This window comes from Rhodamnia argentea, chromosome 4, assembly GCF_020921035.1.
Source record: "Rhodamnia argentea isolate NSW1041297 chromosome 4, ASM2092103v1, whole genome shotgun sequence".
NCBI classification, from domain to species: domain Eukaryota; kingdom Viridiplantae; phylum Streptophyta; class Magnoliopsida; order Myrtales; family Myrtaceae; genus Rhodamnia; species Rhodamnia argentea.
The window spans coordinates 21,342,665-21,360,773 of NC_063153.1; the positions used below are offsets into that span (position 1 = coordinate 21,342,665).

At 40.8% G+C, this 18,109-nt stretch overlaps 2 protein-coding genes across 2 annotated transcripts; one reads left to right on the forward strand and one right to left on the reverse strand.

Moving 5' to 3' along the window:
- Nucleotides 1-6,702: 6,702 nt before the first annotated feature.
- Nucleotides 6,703-15,061, forward strand: LOC115740999 (LRR receptor-like serine/threonine-protein kinase ERECTA). Its single transcript, XM_030674687.2, has 27 exons — nt 6,703-7,428; nt 7,835-7,973; nt 8,072-8,143; nt 8,507-8,578; nt 8,709-8,780; nt 8,869-8,940; nt 9,026-9,097; nt 9,195-9,266; nt 9,376-9,447; nt 9,534-9,602; nt 9,699-9,770; nt 9,863-9,934; nt 10,052-10,123; nt 10,402-10,473; nt 10,593-10,664; nt 10,739-10,810; nt 10,907-10,978; nt 11,057-11,128; nt 11,216-11,287; nt 11,380-11,451; nt 12,005-12,073; nt 12,152-12,223; nt 12,338-12,411; nt 12,763-12,891; nt 13,213-13,563; nt 13,842-14,212; nt 14,569-15,061. The coding sequence occupies exons 1-27, from the start codon at nt 7,347-7,349 to the stop codon at nt 14,959-14,961; spliced, it is 2,973 nt and encodes a 990-aa protein (XP_030530547.1). The 5' UTR covers nt 6,703-7,346; the 3' UTR covers nt 14,962-15,061.
- A 579-nt stretch (nt 15,062-15,640) lies between these two features.
- LOC115741005 (protein OXIDATIVE STRESS 3 LIKE 2) lies at nt 15,641-17,603 on the reverse strand. The gene is made up of 2 exons (XM_030674695.2): nt 17,218-17,603; nt 15,641-16,436 (listed from the first exon to the last, which is right to left on the reverse strand). The coding sequence occupies exons 1-2, from the start codon at nt 17,508-17,510 to the stop codon at nt 15,941-15,943; spliced, it is 789 nt and encodes a 262-aa protein (XP_030530555.1). The 5' UTR covers nt 17,511-17,603; the 3' UTR covers nt 15,641-15,940.
- Nucleotides 17,604-18,109: the final 506 nt, after the last annotated feature.

The following is an 18,109-nucleotide window of genomic DNA, read 5'->3' on the forward strand; positions in this document are numbered from 1 at the left end:
CCCTAACTCCCGGGCTAATCAGCCGTGGCTGGCGAGAGCCCTCACGGTGACCCTCACCGGGCAAGGGGAAATCTAAGGTTTTTTTCTTTTTTCTTTTTTGTTTGTTTTCTAGAAAATATTAAATAATTAAAATTAAAATTATAACATTAAAATAAATAAATAAATATTTTAAAAAATCCATGTGTCGCTGAAAAATAAAAATAAAAAAATCCACGTAAGATAATTACTTAAGTGAGCGATTTTGCTCTAATGTGGCACTCAAGTAAACGGAAAAAAAAAAAGTTATAGCACTCAAGTGAATGCTGTACAAAATTTATGATGTTCACAGTATATTTTTCCCCATTTTGAATAAGGAATAAGTGTATTCAAGATTTTCTAAATTTATCACAAAGGTGTAACTGAAAGTTAGAATTTGCAAATAGTGTAATTAGATCCTAAAACTTATCAAATTGGTTTAATCGAGTTTGTCCATTAACTCCGCCCAACTTGGCTAAAGGAAAAATGCTCACATGGTTTCTTTCATATTTTCTCTCTCCTATGCGGCGATTACGCTACTAAATCATGAAACATAAGGCCAAAACTCTCTCGTTGTGGTTCAAATCTAATTTTAATACAAATTTTACTTAAATTAAGTTTAAAAAAATAAGCAAAAAAAAAAAAAAAAGAGATTGAGAAACCAGGCAATGAAGGTTGCGAGCCGTCGTCGGTTGCAGGCAAGAGTCGCCATTAGAGGCCGACTCTCATCAATATTGCCCAACCCTTGTTGGCCCTTCACTAGATATAGTGCGGCAGCGGGGGCGAGGGGCCTCCTCACCACCGCCGCCTCCTTTCTCCTTTTTTATTTTTTTAATTTAGCTTACTTTTAAAATTTAATTAAAATAAAATTGAGATTTAGACCAAAATAATCTAGTTTTAATCATATCATTGCCACACAAGATAAAGAAGAAGATAAAAAAAAAAATCACATCAGCAATTTTCATTTGCCAAGTTGGATAGATTTAACGAAGAACTTGATCAAGCAAATTTGATAAGTTTCGGGATTTGATATTCAATTATACCTTCGTGGCGGGTTTTAGGACTTTTAAAGCATTTATCCCTTTTAAGTACGCGATTATATGGATGGGCAAGCCCAATTATCAAGCACCGAAAAACTTTACTCCATGATACAATAATGATGGGTTCGAACATAACTATTCTTTTTATTTCTTTGGTTCAGCATATATATATATATATTTTGTTCAAATTGAAAGATTGGCCAGCCAATGCGATTCCACCAATTCGACCCAATTTGACGTTTTTCCTTCATGCTGCTGCCATTTCCACGATCCCATCTTTGAATGCATAACTATTCCATTGGATTTGATTCTGATGAGTTAGCAACAAACGCTGACTTTCCAACACCACTAAACAATTAATTAATTAATTTATTAATTACGTGGAACAAAGAATTGGGATTCTTAATTTTCTTGGGAGAAGCAAGAAAGAAAACATTCGGTCGAGGGGTACAAAAGGAGGGGGCCCCACCGATCCTTAAATAATCGCATTGAATCGGCACGTGATTTTTGGGAGCAATCTCGGGTTGGTTGAGACAAGGCCACTTCCCATTTCATGCGCCAACGCTTCGCATGTGATCTCTTGTCCCTACCTCCCAACACCCCCCCCATTTTATTTTATTTTATTTTATTTGTGTGTGTGGTTCTTGCGATCATTGCCTTCGCTCTTGTTACCACGTTTGGTAAAAAGTTCGAAATCATGTGTGCGACCGAATTTGGTCGGGTCAATACACGTGATTCTCGACCCATGGCTCATCATCTATGCCATGATTATCATCCCCATTCGTGTGTCCCGCTTATCGAGAGCGCGCAGAATGTTCATTCCACGTGAAATCGTTCGCATGAAGATTCCTTTTTATCTTCTTCTCGTGATTACGTTTCGTCCTGCCATTCGGCCGTAGATTTATATGCTTTTTCATATACGTGAGGGTTCCCCTCTATCTATCGATTTGGAAGCTTTTAGGCTGGACTTTAGCGCCTTACTTGGCGATTGCTACTCATTCGTATGACTTTTTGGGGATTGTATTCAAATTAAAGGAAGGTGAGAGACAGGAGTGAACAAAAGATACCACCACTAAATTGAACCAATCAATTTGGGGCGGTTCCCGAGAGCACCGGCTTGGTTCTCGATTTCTTGTGTGGAACTGCACACTCGGACCAATTTTCTTTTTAAATTCTTAGAAATCAATAAAAAGCCATAATCTTTTCACAAACCCTCCCATCGCGATTGTTGTCCTCGGCTCCGTCCACAAACCCTAGTCACTCACACTCGCTCTTTCTTGCATTATCCGTAAAGGATGAAGCTCAAAGATCTCCTGTCTTCGTTCAATTTTACTCATTATATTTTCTATTAAACCATATGAATTCCCACGAGGGTTTAACATCATTCTCATAAAAGATCTTGCAATGGATCAATAATTACATGTTTAAAATAATTAAAAAAAATAGAACATGTCACAGGTTTCATTGGCCTACTCGTGAATCGGACCGAATCGATCGGCTCAATTTTAGGATCAAGTGGGTCGATTTTTGATTTTTAGGTGGGAATCATATCACTAGCATCCGTAACGAGAGAAGCGGAGGTGACGCCGACATGGGCGGGTACTTGGGGGGCCGGGGACGAGTAAGCCAAAATAGGTCGGTACTCAAAAGTTATCCCATGGGTGTTACGACAGGTTACGAGGCTATATACGATGAGCTTGGGTGCTTCGCGTTGCTATGTCTGGTCACCTTCCAAGGGGAGCCACGTGGCGTTCGGGCCCACAGGTGGGCCCACCCGTGGAGAGAGACATGTTTGCTTAAACTGGGACATCCCTCGAAGTTAAACAATACAGCACGTTTCATTAAACCAAACAAAGGATAGATTTGGCAGTTCATTTAACGGTTAGCTATCATCCGCCACCTAAAACCGCCCCAAGACCCCAAAATAAGAGTAACAAACAAAACCCACCAAAAAAAAAAAAAAAATGAACCACGAGGTTAATGTAACAAAAACATCTCAAAATTAATACCAATCGCGACTCGTTTATCTTGAATTAGTTTTGATAATCACGAACCCGCACATGCGTACCACATTCACCCAAATTAATTTTTATATCATAAAAATTATTTGTGCCACATTTACATAAAATTAACCTGCCAATACACCATATTTGCCTAAAAAAATCCCACTAAATGCGGTGTAGACATATATCAATTCAGGATAAATGTGGCTCGGGTATATGAATTTGAAAAAGAATTACCAAATGTTACATGGATCTGCCGATTTAAGATTTTTGTCTTTCTCGTGAAATTAAGGCCTGTTTGGTTCAGCATTTTGGCTAAGGGACTTTAAAAAAAGCAAATATCTTTGGGCTAAAGGCTCTTTTCAAAATGCAAATAATATTTGGTAAAACGTATTTTAAAAACACATTGAAAAATAACTTTGACGTAAATATTGTTTGGTGAAAAATGAACTTTGTAAAGTATTTTTACTTTTTGAAAAAAAAAGTGACGATCGGCAATGGCATTTGGCGACGATAGGCGGCGGCGATCGATGGTGAGCGGGGGTTGGCGGGCGATCGGCAACGAAGGGCAATAGTTGGCGGCGATGGACGGCAGTCTATGGCTGCCACTGGCGAGTGGTGGCTGGCGGTAGCGGCGGTAACGGGTGCTAGCAAGTTAAGATGACAAACTTAAAAGAAAAAAAATTAGTTGCATTTCGCTAAAATCCTTTAGTCCAGAGATTCTAGACTAAAGGACTTTGAAGAGCATTTGAGATGCAATTGCATTTCTTCAAAGTACGCTAAAAGATGAATCAAATATTATTTATATTTGGCCAAAGAATTTTATAGTTCTAATGCTCATTCTCAATATTGAATCAAAGAAGGCCTTAACCCAAACGATGTTACATATGATATAAATGAATTTACATCTAGAGTTTGAAGGAGATAAAGAGAGGGAGAGGAGGAGGAGGAGGAGGAGCGAAAGAGACATATGGTCTGTATGGTAACACTCCGGAAAAAATATTTTCGTTCCCAAAGTGTTGTCAGAACACTAATACTTCTGGAGCAAAAATGAGAAAAAAAAAAAACTTGTCTCTGGATTTTGAAACACTTTTTAGAAATAACTCGAGGGCAAGTTTGTGTAAGCTACCACCGCCCACCATTGTTGGCGAGGAGTTGAAGCGGCCGCCACCACCGCCGCCCGCTGCCGGTCTGCCGTCGGTCCGCCGGCCGCTAGTTACAGATTCTTTCTTTTAGTGAAAAAGGTATTTTTTTTGTACTTATCACATGTATTTCTGTTTTCGAAAATTACAACAGAGAACAGAAATATAAAAAAATATTTTTGTTCTAAATATGTTTTTAGGAATAGAAACGTTATCATACACGGCCGTATTGACGGTGGTGATTCTGAAAGCTTTGAACGACGTCACGGCCCCGTCTCGTCCCGTTGAGTTAGCGGGGACAGGCTTTTCCGGGGGGCCGTACGTGGGGCCCGGGCGCGTCAGAGAGAGGTGGGCACGGGACAACTGGGCTTCCAGTTCCCGAGGTTAAAAAAGAGAGGGGAGAGAGAGAGAGATTTCTCCTTCCTGCGCTTTGATCAGATCAATCCAATCAGAGTTAACAGATACGGGCTTCGTGGGCCCCACCCCCACCCCCTCAACTTTGCAGATCGGCTCGGCGTTGCTTTCTCGTCTCCAAATATTTTGCTCCTCCGATTGGGCACCGGGATTTAATTATCGAAAGGACCGAGGACCGTCCTGCAAATTCGTTCTCCTCTGATCCGCCGGACTAATTATTGACACGGTAAGTGACACCAATCTCCCGCCATGCCCCGGCCCGCCAAAAAAAAAAAAAAAAATGACACGAATGCTCGAACTTCAAGCTCAACGTGTAACATGATTCTTAAATTTTACTTCTATGTGCAACATTATATCTTAATTTTTAATTTATTTAATGCAATCTCTGAAACTTTTAATGTATGCTTAGTTTAGTTCTTAAACCGTATGAAAATGAAGTTGTATGAAAGTTCACGGACAATACCGAGCATTTTCATAGTCTTAGGGACTAAGTTGAACATTTACCGAACACCCTTAGACCATATTGAAGAAATCAAAAGTTCATGAACCGCATTGCACGATGAGCTAAAGTTTAAGGACCACATTGAATGATTTTAAAATATATAGACTATATTGTACATTGAACTCAAAAATTCAGGAATCATTTGTGTCAGTATCACTTAAAACGACCCGAGAACCTCCTTGCAATTCCTTTTTTTTTTTCTTATATGCTCAAACGGAAGTCTATGTTTTTTTTTCTTTTTTTTTTTCCCGAGAGTGAGTATGATTGTGTATCCACCTTAATCAACAAAAATCCGATGAATTTGTTTTTCTTAGTTTTTGTTTGTTCTAATTGGATCCACCAATTCAATAATATGTTACATATGTTATGGCACATTTGATCGATTTATGCGATAACACTTCGCGGGGCCATGTACATCCACACAAATTTGAAATTGTTCCTATTATTATGACTTTGTGAAGATTTTTCGAGCCTAAATTATGCGTTTCTTATTCTTAAAATTTAATTCCGAGTAATAAGTGAAACGAGCCTAAAAATCACAGCTCGAGCATATTCAGGCTTGAAAAAATGGGATCGGTCCAGTCTTTTCGGGCCTTTCTGCTCACTCCCATGTTACTATTATGTATATGATAATTGTTTCGATAATTACTCCTTTCGCCGTTGGTGTAAAAATCTTTGCACACATTCGCCGTTAGATGAGTAATGCATAAATGGATGCGGTAAATGTGATAACACATGGCGAAAATGTCTACGAATTTACAAGCCACGACAGCTCCATAGGTTCTATTTGTTTGGGGAAAAATGAATGATTTGAAAAATATTTTCTAAAAGTTCGGAGATCACATCGAACAAATTCGGGGACGTCATTGTATATTTTCTTATAATTTAGAAACTAAGTTGAATATATTCAAAAAATTCGGGGATTGTATTAAATATATTGAAAATTCATGAACCATATTATACATTGAACTAAAGTTGAGAGACCATGCTCATCAAATTACAAATTTAGAGATCACATTGCATGCCGAATCAAAATTTAAAGACCGTTTGTGCCATTTTTCTGCCCAAATGCTGTCATACTATTAGTGCTCGACACTCTGTTAACACGACAGATAATCGGACAAGTTATGATCTTTCTCACGCTTTGCTCCAAGGGTAAAATTCTTTGAGGGCCACGCCCCACATTCCGAAAGCTAACAAGGATCAAGAACGACGTTGAAGATGGAACCAATTCATAGGAGCTTCTCGCAGCATGCACACCAAAATGGAATAAGATGCAGGGGGGGTCCGAATATTAAAATTGCGAATGATGATGAGACGAGAGGCCTCGCTGCGAGGATGCAGTCAATTCTGCTCTGGGAGAGCGAGAGCGAAAGAGAGAGAGAGAGAGAGGGAGGGCGAAAGGAGTCGTCCTTTTCAACCCTGAAATGGATCGCCATTTACAATTTACCCCATCTCTGCAACAACGCTCCACAAGCAAAAAACCGAAAGGCGAAAGCGACCCTCTATATTCATTACGGCATGTATATAAGCAAATCCCGACATTCAAGAAAGAGGGAGAAATAATGGGGGCAGAAAATACAGAGAGAGAAATTTCACCACCAAGAGCCATAGCGCAGCGAGGGAGAGAGAGAAAGTGTTGCAGGTGTTGCTGCAGAGCTGTGGCAGATGCTATTTTAACCTTTTCTCTCGACATAATTCGATCCCCCCGCTCTCTCTCTCTCTCCCCCGCCATCTCTATCTCTCTCCTTATTACAGTTCTATTCCTGGGGGCTCTTTCGCTCGCGAGCAGCGAGCATTATATGCTCATCAAAGAAAGATAAAATGAAAAGAAGAAATGCAGTGTACCCCATCTTTCTCTGCAGAGAGAGAGAGAGAGAGAGGCCTGTGTGCCAGTTCGATGTGATGGGACGAGTAAAAGGAAGCTAATCTCAGACTTGAAGCGGTCATAATATCCCAGAAGAAAAGCAAGCCCACAAATTTTCTTGTTGTTTTTCGAAATGGCCATCAAAGACCCCCCAACAAACAAACGCTGCTCTTTCTTCAGTCTCTCCTTCCTCCTCGCTCTGCTCTCAACACGTCGGTGACCTTCTCGTAGGATCCGACCAAAGCAAGCTTTGCGTCCGCAGCATTTGCTCGTACCCCGAGTTCAAAGTTCGCTCCTTTGGCCTAGAATGGTGTTCTTTGCCGCGAATTTTGGAGTTTGAAAAGTTGAGTTTCGTTGGGGAAAATGGTCATGGCATGTCGGCTCGTGCTCGTGGTCGCGGTCTCTCTGGTTTGCCTCAGCTCTGGTTTGGTAAACTGTGATGATGGTGAGTCTTAATCTTATTATTATTATTATTATTTTGTGTTCCCTATTGTACACTTTGGTTCCTCAGAATTTAAAACTGGAAGGAGAAAGTTCGCATTTTTTATATGTGTAATATGGGTTAACTGGATTTGTTTTTAGTGGGTGAAACATTCTTAGGACAATTTTATAATCTTAGAGACTGACTGGTTTGAATATTTATTCTATAGACTTAAGTGTATACTGAGGTTCATACTTGAATTTCCCGGTTCTCTGGGAATGGCAGCAGAAACAAGCTTGTCGGGTGATGGTTGGATGCGGACACTGTTTTCCAATTGACGTAGATGTTTGTGTTTACATGCCTTTGTCATGTCTGCGAAATTTGCGAAATGCTTAATTTGCATTCGTGCTCGTTTTTGCATGATTCGAAGGTGCCACACTGTTGGAGGTCAAGAAGTCATTTAGGGACGTGGACAATGTTCTATACGATTGGACAGATTCACCATCCTCTGATTATTGTGTGTGGAGAGGGGTCTCTTGCGACAATGTCACCTTCGATGTGGTAGCCCTGTAAGCAGTCTTCGTGGATTTATTTAATTTTGTTGGAGTTTTCTTGTTTACAACATAGATTTGTTCATAAGTTTATGATTGGTGTTTTCATGATGTAGCAATTTGACTGGTCTAAATCTGGATGGCGAAATCTCTCCCTCCATTGGAGATCTTAAAGGCCTTCTCTCACTGTAATGTCCTCTCTGTGCATTCTCTATAGTTGCGACTGTTCTTGTCACCCTTATTTGAATACTTTTGAGTGCTTCAGAACGAGAAAAATTAAGTTTGGTGGTGTGAAGCAGTTTGTCATATAACCCGAAATGAAATTAAGGGATTGAAGCAAGCTCCCATTGGGAAGTACGGCAGTAAGCTAGTAATATGCATTTTTCTGGATGACTAGACCGTGGCTGAGTATATAGTAAATGCTTGGATTGCCCAACTGTTATTTGTATCTTCTGGACAGTTGGTTATGGGTGACTGATTGCGTTGCTTTGCCCTTTGTTCTGTTGAAATGAACTATTGCCCACTTCTCTGGATTTTGTACGATCGAGTAGTGATTTGAGTAAAAACCGGCTCACGGGGCAGATTCCAGACGAGATTGGCGTTTGTTCTTCTCTGAGGAGCCTGTAAGTTCAGTTTGTCTTGAATAAGTCCAGCTTTACAAGTGAATCTGAATACCTTGGAATCACAATACACCTTACCAATTTTGTGCATGCCTTTTTTGTTTGCCATTAACCATTCTGATCTAACTCTCAGGGATCTGTCATTTAATGCGTTATATGGGGACATCCCGTTCTCCATATCAAAGTTGAAGCAGCTGGAGTTCCTGTAAGCCTTTTTGGCCGGTATTTGTCAATGCAGCTTTGGAGAGAATGAACTTGAATTATTTACACTATGTTCTTTCTAAAATCTTTAGGGTATTGAAGAACAATCAGCTTATTGGACCGATTCCTTCAACCCTTTCTCAGATTCCAAATTTAAAGAATCTGTATGTTCAGATTCACATACTGCACTTACTCTTTGTGATCAAGTAATCTTCACGCGCGAAATGAGTAACTGCAGATTTTGTCCAGGGATTTAGCTCAAAATAACTTGAGTGGTGAGATACCCAGACTACTGTATTGGAATGAAGTTTTACAGTATCTGTGAGTACGCTGATCCTGTGAACTTGTTTTCCGCTAATTTATGCATCACGTAGTTAACGCCTCATTAATTTTTTTCGATTTCATCCAACTATTTTAGTGGATTGCGAGGGAACAATTTGGTGGGCACACTGTCCCCCGACATATGTCAGTTAACTGGTTTATGGTACTTGTAAGTCTTCTTTATTAATCTGCCTTTCCCTTCTCCTGTTGACCACAAGGCTGTTGGAAATTTCCGTTAAATTAAATCTTTTGAACATATTTGTCCTTCTGACATGCAGTGATGTTAGAAACAATAGCTTGACCGGAAGTATTCCTCCCAGTATAGGCAACTGCACAGCCTTCCAGGTCTTGTATGTATTTATCAAACTAAGAGCTGCCTAATCACTATTGCATTCTGTTATTTTACAATCATAAAATCTTCATCTTTTGTTGGTAGGGACTTGTCCTATAATCAGTTAACAGGGGAAATTCCATTCAACATCGGGTTCCTGCAAGTAGCCACCTTGTATGTGCTTGCAACTTCTGTAGAGTGTTTCAAATATTTTGCATTTGATCTATCAAAGCTTTCCCTAATTGCTTTTGTAATCCGTCTGCGTACTAGGTCATTGCAAGGTAATCAGCTTTCGGGGCAAATTCCGTCTGTGATTGGTCTCATGCAGGCCCTTGCAGTCTTGTGAGTTGAAAAATCTCATATTCTCCTATTTTAAGGTCAGCATACTTGTTTTTCAACACTTGTTTAACATATTGTTTCTCTTAATCGTCTAGAGATCTGAGCTGTAACATGTTAACTGGATCCATCCCTCCTATTTTGGGAAATTTGACCTACACGGAGAAACTGTACGTTATCCTCCAGACTTGCTATCATTTGTTTACACTTGTATTTAATTTTAGGGTTCACATTTGCATCTTTCTTGTGCTGGATTAAGCTTGACCTGGGTATGACACATGTTTTAGGTACTTACACGGCAACAAACTGACCGGACAAATCCCTCCGGAGCTCGGAAATATGTCAAAGCTTCATTATTTGTATGCGTAGTTTCTCTTATATTGGATTGTCTTGAAGCTATGCATGTGATGAGGATCTTTAGAACTGTCACATTCTCCTCTTCTATCAAATTTTTCCAAGTCCATTCTCATGATAATCTGGCATTTGCGTAAGCTTCAATAAACATCAAGGAGAATACGGTCTGCATGTTTCAGGCCACTTATATCTTCTTCTCGCCCCAGCTCAATGTTGAATGTTCCTTTTGGCAGATTACTTTTCTCAGAAGTGATTAATAATGTGCAAAGTTCTTCCGTAACAGGGAATTAAATGATAATCATCTCACAGGGAGTATCCCCCCTGAGCTTGGGAAGCTTACCGAGTTATATGACCTGTATGTTCATCCTGCAACTTTCCTCATTTCCGGAGCTTAAAATTCTTATTTAAAGTATATACGCAGATTGTTTGTCCAACCTTTTACTTCACTAGAAACTGATTCTCTCATTTTCTCAGGAATGTTGCCAACAACAATCTCGAAGGGCCGATTCCTGATAACATCAGCTCCTGTACAAATCTCAACAGCCTGTAAGCAGTTTATCGTAATTTTAATTTCCTTTTTATGGAAAGTTGATATCTTGACTCTTTATGTCGTCATGCAGCAATGTGCATGGGAACAAATTGAATGGGACCATTCCCCCCTCTTTGCGGAGACTAGAGATAATGACAAAACTGTAAGTGGCATTACTAGAGTCCAGGGAATTCCTTGGTGACAGAAATTATCCCTTCACTTGATCCTTTTCCACCATTATGATTGCTCCTCTGTGTAGGAATGTTTCGGCAAACAATATTAAGGGTTCCATTCCAATTGAGCTTTCCCGCATTGGGAATTTGGATATCCTGTAAGTTTAGAGTTCTTTAGTTTCTTTAATGCCCATGGTCAACACGTCCGGATTGTTGCTTATTTCTATTTTACACAGGGATCTTTCCAATAATAAGCTCAGCGGTTCTATCCCTTCTTCTCTTGGCGACTTAGAACATCTACTAAAGCTGTGAGTGTAATAAACTAGAAAACAATGGTCCCATGGAGATGGGAGGTCCTGATCTTGTGCTGATTTCTCTGTTTGTTCTCTCTGCAGGAATCTGAGCAGAAATCACTTGACGGGATTTATTCCTGCTGAGTTTGGCAATTTGAGAAGCATCATGGATATGTATAAAACCTATCATCTCATGCTACTTGCTGAAATTTACTTTTGAAGACTGAGGAATTCCTGAGTATCTAATTTAACTCTCTACGTTGCAGAGATCTTTCAAATAATCATCTATCAGGCTTGGTCCCTGAAGAACTTAGTCAACTTCAAAACATGTTCTCATTGTAAGCAAACTCCCTTTGATAGGCCTTTGATGGTTTTCATAATATTCCTAAACTTGGATATATTTGCTGCTTGAGATTGTTTTTCTTCACAAATTGTTTTGTTGTTTGAGCTTATTCATTTGTCTTAGCTGTCTAATCCCCGACCCAATTAGTTGAGGAACATGAATGTCAGTTGCTTATCGATGTTCTAAGCTCTTTTTGCATGTGTGTTTTTTTCCCTAGTCGACGGTGATAGACCCACCCACCCAGTGACCTATACCAATGCAGTAATGCCTCAAAACCCCATATTGTTAGGCCTTATTCCTGATGGCTACATGTTGGTTATGTTGGTCACTGTTAAGTTACTCAAAACATTTGCTAGCTCACCTTGCAATTGTTATTGTAATTCTGAGTGGTTCATGTCATCTTTTGCTGTGTTGTCATGTTGGTGTTGGGTGTGGTTATCACAACTTGCATGGCTTGTGATGTTACTCCTGGGTTAACTTTATTAGGTTTTGGTATTGTATCGTTTTTTGCGCATCAAATGTGGATAATGTCATGCTTAACTTTACAGGAGGCTGGACCATAATAATTTATCCGGAGATGTGATTTCACTGATGAACTGCCTTAGTCTGACTATTCTGTAAGTTTATTGTTGTCCCAATCCTGTCCCCAGTGCTCCATAGATTATAACAGTGCAATTTTTTGTTAAATTTTGTAGAAACGTGTCGTACAACAACTTGGTTGGGGAAATACCCACAAACGACAATTTCTCCCGATTTTCACCAGACAGGCAAGCAAACTAGATACTAAGCTTCATGAATGAGTAGTTCTGATCATCTCCACTTCCATACCAGACCTTTTTTTTTTTTTTCTTTTTTCAAATTCTCAATAATCGTTGGTACAGTTTTGCTGGGAATCCTCGACTCTGTGGCTATTGGCTAAATTCTCCTTGTGGCAATTCTCACCTGACCGATCGAGGTAAACAGCAATCTAAAGCATGTTTTGTGGTAGCTGCTTCGCAAAATACGTGCTTTTGATCATAAAGAACAGCAACACATGCTTCAGATTTCAAAGAAAAGAGGGAAATTTGGTTTCTTACATGTTCTTTTCACCTAAATATGTGTTTTCTAAGACCTTAAATATGAAGAACGTCCAACCATACAGAATAGCAGCGGGTAGAGTTTTGGGGTAATATGTTCATTTTAACTTTTGGATGCACGGTTACATTGATGGATCCCTTGGTGCACTTGTGTGTTCACAAGTGATTTTGTGTATCATGCAAATTTGCAGCGCAAGTGATTTGTGTGTTCTTACTATTCAAATTTGCAGTTACAATTTCTAAAGCTGCCATATTGGGAATTGCTCTTGGTGCACTTGTTATCCTTCTCATGATTCTGTTGGCAGCATGCCGACCTCAGAATTCTAAACCATTCATTGATGGATCCCTTGATAAACCAGGTATCAGGCATCTTTAGTAATATATTTGCTTAGTGCGTCATATTATGGAGGTGTTTTCTTTAAACAACTGAATAATCTCATGCTTTTCACTTATCAGTTTTACTTTAGGACTGTACTTCTACCATCAGCAGAATTACCTTGATATGTTTGCCTTGCCTCATGGCTTATGCTCTCGTTATGATAAACAAGCATATGTTATCACTAAAATGAGATTCTTGCTTCAGACCATGAGCTCTTTTGAAATTTCCGTGCTACAGTTTTTGCCTGTAGTGAGATCATTGAGCTAATCTTGCATTTAACTCCTATGTTATTGCTCGTTAGCTGTTTACTACGCATCACCAAAGCTGGTAATTCTACACATGAACATGGCCCTGCATGTCTACGAGGATATCATGAGGATGACTGAGAATTTAAGCGAGAAGTATATAATTGGTCGTGGGGCTTCAAGCACAGTATACAAATGCGTTCTGAAAAATTGCAAGCCGGTCGCCATCAAGAGACTCTTCTCTCAGTATCCACAGTGCTTGAAGGAGTTTGAGACAGAGCTTGAGACCGTCGGAAGTATCAAGCATCGGAATCTCGTCTGCCTCCAAGGATACTCTCTGTCCCCTTCTGGCAACCTTCTATTTTACGATTACATGGAAAATGGCAGCCTCTGGGATCTTCTCCAGGGTGAGTGAAGTTTCTCTTTAGTGACATGGTTGTACTGTTCAAGGGTTTTTGAGGTAGATGCACATGTAGAACTTCTCCCACCATATATGAGAACTAGATTGAGCAAGCTTGAAAAGAGTAATAAATCTAAGGGGGCTTTGAGTGCACTCATTTCACTCTTCCGTTAAATTTTCTTCAGTTGATGGATATTGAAATCATCTGAGTTATGCCGGTCTTAGCTTCTGATTATATCAGGATTCTTCCAACGATAGATCTTCATGAATTAATGATTTCTGTAGGCCCTGCAAAGAAAAATAAGCTTGACTGGGATACTCGTCTCAAGATAGCACTTGGTGCCGCTGAGGGGCTTGCATATCTTCACCATGACTGTAGTCCGCGCATCATCCACAGGGATGTGAAATCCAAAAACATTCTCCTTGATAAAGAATTTGAGGCGCATCTCACTGATTTTGGGATTGCAAAGAGCCTGTGCACAACGAAGTCCCATACTTCTACGTACATAATGGGGACCATTGGATACATAGACCCAGAATATGCCCGCACTTCTCGCCTCACTGTGAAGTCAGATGTCTACAGTTATGGAATTGTTTTACTCGAGTTGCTGACTGGCAGGAAAGCAGTGGACAATGAATCTAATCTCCATCACCTGGTTTGTCTTTCATCCAAAATCCTTGAATACGTCTCATTTTCCTTTTAGTTCATGACTCTTGACAGAACAACTCTGTTGTCAGTAGTGCCCAGTCAAATCTCGGGCAATTGCATAATATCAGCAGTTTAGCTGCCTGACTGAATGATTTAGATCGGTCGTGGTATGAAACATGTTCTTTGCACGCTGTGTGGGTTTTTGAAATGCAAGGTTGTCATACCCTGATTGGGATTCTAGGATTCTGCATACGTTCAGTCGATCTCTGCAGTTTCACTGTTCACTATAATGACTACTTGCATTAAGCAAAATAAATACATCTGACGATTTCTCTTATATAAATTACTTTGGATTCTCGTTAGATCCTATCCAAAACTGCAAGCAATGCTGTAATGGAAACAGTTGATCCTGATGTCACTGCCACATGTAAAGATCTCGGAGATGTGAAGAAGGTTTTCCAACTTGCTCTCTTGTGCACTAAGAGGCAACCATCGGATCGGCCTACCATGCACGAGGTGGCTAGAGTTCTCGGTAGTCTTGTGCCGTCCGCAACCCTGCCGAAGCAAATATCTGCAGTAGGTTCCGCTCTGATCCCATGCACAAAGACCGCTAGTTACATGGACGAGTATGCAAACTTGAAGACTCCACACTTGGTAAATTGCTCAGCCATGAGCACCTCGGATGCCCAACTCTTCCTGAAGTTTGGTGAGGTGATCTCCCAGAACAGCGACTTGGATCCTGAAAGGTCGGCTTAAGGATTGGTAGGCTTTTAGGTGGATGGTGGCAACAGTGAAATGTGTATAAATATGTGGTACTTCACGTTCTCTTCTTAGCAAGTTTTAGTACTTTTTTCTAGTTAGTTTCTAGTTAAGTTAATAGGTCGAACAAAACTCACTGATACTGATAGGCCAAATGGGGTTGTGCCCAGGTTATACCATGAGCATTGTACCGTGTTGAAGTATGAATTTTTGCACACGGTGGTCCATCATGGCTATTTGGTCGTGTCCGGAAAATGTCATGGCGGTTCTATCAAGCAAGAGCCTTTGATGTGATCAGGTCCGCAGATTGTTAATGTATGTCATCGTGTACTCTTGTTCTGATGGCAGAAAGTACTAATGAGTAGATCCAGTGGGAAATACATCGAGGCTATTTGCCAAATGATCCTTGCACGTAGTGCAATGTACTGTATCTGAATCGGGATTAGATGAAAGTCTGATCTCCTGACCGGAGATGGCTCAGTTTAGTCTGATTTTTCTCCTGCATCAGGAGGGCATATTGCCGAGCTTACGTTAGGAGAAATCTTCTTTATGCACCTAATTCATCCTTTTACCTGTTTTTGGACGGGTCATTTCTGCTAACGTCGATTCACCCGTAAATTAAAACTGAGAATCTTCCATATTTTTGACGGTAAAAAGCCCAAAAGGCTAAAGATTCGGCAGAAAACACATCAACTTTGCAGATAGGATTCACTTTCTACGATGCAAATGAACATATATACAAAGCTTCCAGTTCATCGTCCCGCTAAATACAAGGGCAATCAATGGCTTTGAACCTCGGATGTTGAGTAACGCTGCCCACCTCGTAGTCTTGCAATGTCCTGCTACCCTCATAGAGAAATAAATTAGTACAAGTTGAAGATGTATCCAAAACCTCACTAAAAACCATACAACCCCCAAAAAGGGAATGAACTGCGTGGGAACTAAATCGAACTGAGCCGAGCACAATCTACAGATCTCAAGCTAATTCCTCGGGGTCAGCTTTTTCAGTAACCGAGTCATAAAGGACTGAGCTCGGTCGGTTAGAACACTGCTGCAGATCAGTCAAGGAGTATGACCGCCAAGGCGAGAAATTCTGTCGAGGAGAAGCTATCTGGTTATGAGAACCCTTTCCTCGTGGATGAAGAGGTGGAAGCCGAGGAGGAGATCGTGAGGCCGAGCTCGTACTAGAGTCTTCACTTGTGGAACTAAAACTTTCTGAGTTGCACATAACAACCGCCAAGGCGAATGTACTCTTGCTAGAGCTGAGCGGTCTCTTAGATATCCCCGCTATGTTGCTTCTAAGGGGGAAATTGCGGCTTCTGTCCCACACGTGACTGGATGCGAGGATGTTTCTGCGCCTTCTGCTGTAGGCATTTTCCGGTTTCACGATCTCTTTAACAGACGAAGAAGGAGCATCTGCTAAGCTCGTGAAAGATTTTGATTTGCCATCATAGAACTTCGATATGCCCCTCCTGCAAATATTCAAAAGCAACCAATAATCAATGGCACATAAGAGAAGGTAAATCTCCGCAGATGATAATGAAGGACCATTTCAGTCCCTCCTGTGCTTGAGAAAATCGACTCAAGTCCCAATTTTTCAGGTAGAGCAACCATTTTGACATCCAGTATGCAAAAGCAGCCACTTATCTCAACTCTAGCCCAAGACAAACTAATCATTACCCCAATTTGCGAGGAAAAGAGCAACCAAATCTTGATAATCCCATGATATGGGGAATTCGAAAGACATTATACCAATGATGAAACTTATAATCACAACTATTGTCTGAAAAACAAAATTAAGGCCCATCAAAGCTGCTTGTCATCCAAAACCTGAACAAGTTTCCTGCTAGACACTTGATAATAAAATTGTAATGCCACCTCCGGATTCAAGGCAAGCCAGCACATCGTCCCAACTTATTTTTCTCTTCCAGATGATCTCTAACCCTAGTTCATGCAACGATCGACCAAAATTTGCTTCAATCAGATGAACGTGAAAATCTAAAGACACGGTATCCTAGCATATCACATCAACGAGCATCTAGTCAATGAATTGATGAGAACTTTTATAACCCAATACCAAATCAACAGACGGACAATCTACGAAACATTCTTCCAAACACCCGCCAACGAGATTCACCTGTAAGCATTAGACTCGCAGCACAAAGCGATCTAAACCTAACCACATCCTCGAGTAAAGCTCAGTGAGAGAGAACCCCAAAGAGATCAATTAAATCGACGGGCTTGATTGATTACCTCATGGGTAAAACCTCCTCCAACGCATCCATCATCTCCAGAGGCCCCTTGTAAGAGCTCTGCACTTCGTTCTCGTCGACGTCCTCCCCTCCCGACGACCGGTCCCCGGTGTCGTCGCTGTTCTTCCCGATCGAAGACGACTCAGACGAGCTCCGCGCCGGCGTCGGCGCCCCACCCTCGCCGCCGGCGGAATCGAGATCCGGCGAATCGAAGATCGAGGGCAGGGCGGCGCCGATCGAGAACCCAGGGGGCTCGATTCCAACCCTCCTGTTACTATGCAACGCCACCGACATAGTTCGCCGCAATTCCGCCACAACGCACTCTCGATTCACAAGAGAAACCGAACGGGAACGAAGACCGGGGGAAACTTCCGATTCTTCGCGATGGGACGAAAATGGCGATCGGGGATCGATGCCAATCGGATCGCGTCTCGCTGCGTGCAGTGAGAGAAATGAAGCAACGACAGAGATTGGAGAAGAGCGAAGGGGGTTAGGTTATATATTTCGGCTCATTACCCGGTTTAAAGTTTCGATTTTTATTTTCTGTAAAGGAGGTGGGGACAAGGAGATAAAGATTGGGAGGAATTGTTCTTATCCTTATCCGTTGTCGGAATATGACAACATCATTTTCGTTAATAATAATAACAATAACATTTATTTCGAACTGTCTTGTTTTTTTAACCCCTTTTTTGCAATGGTTTTACCTGATAATCACCAAACAGGTCATTAATAATTGCTTTCGAAGTTTCTATAAATATTCAGACAAAATTTATGCAGCTCTAAATAGCCGTTATCCCCACAATGGAATTGGAATATCCATCTCCCGGGATGAATGGATATTTACTTCTGAATTATCCCTTCGATGGTTAATTATAAATGATCATATTTTTCTT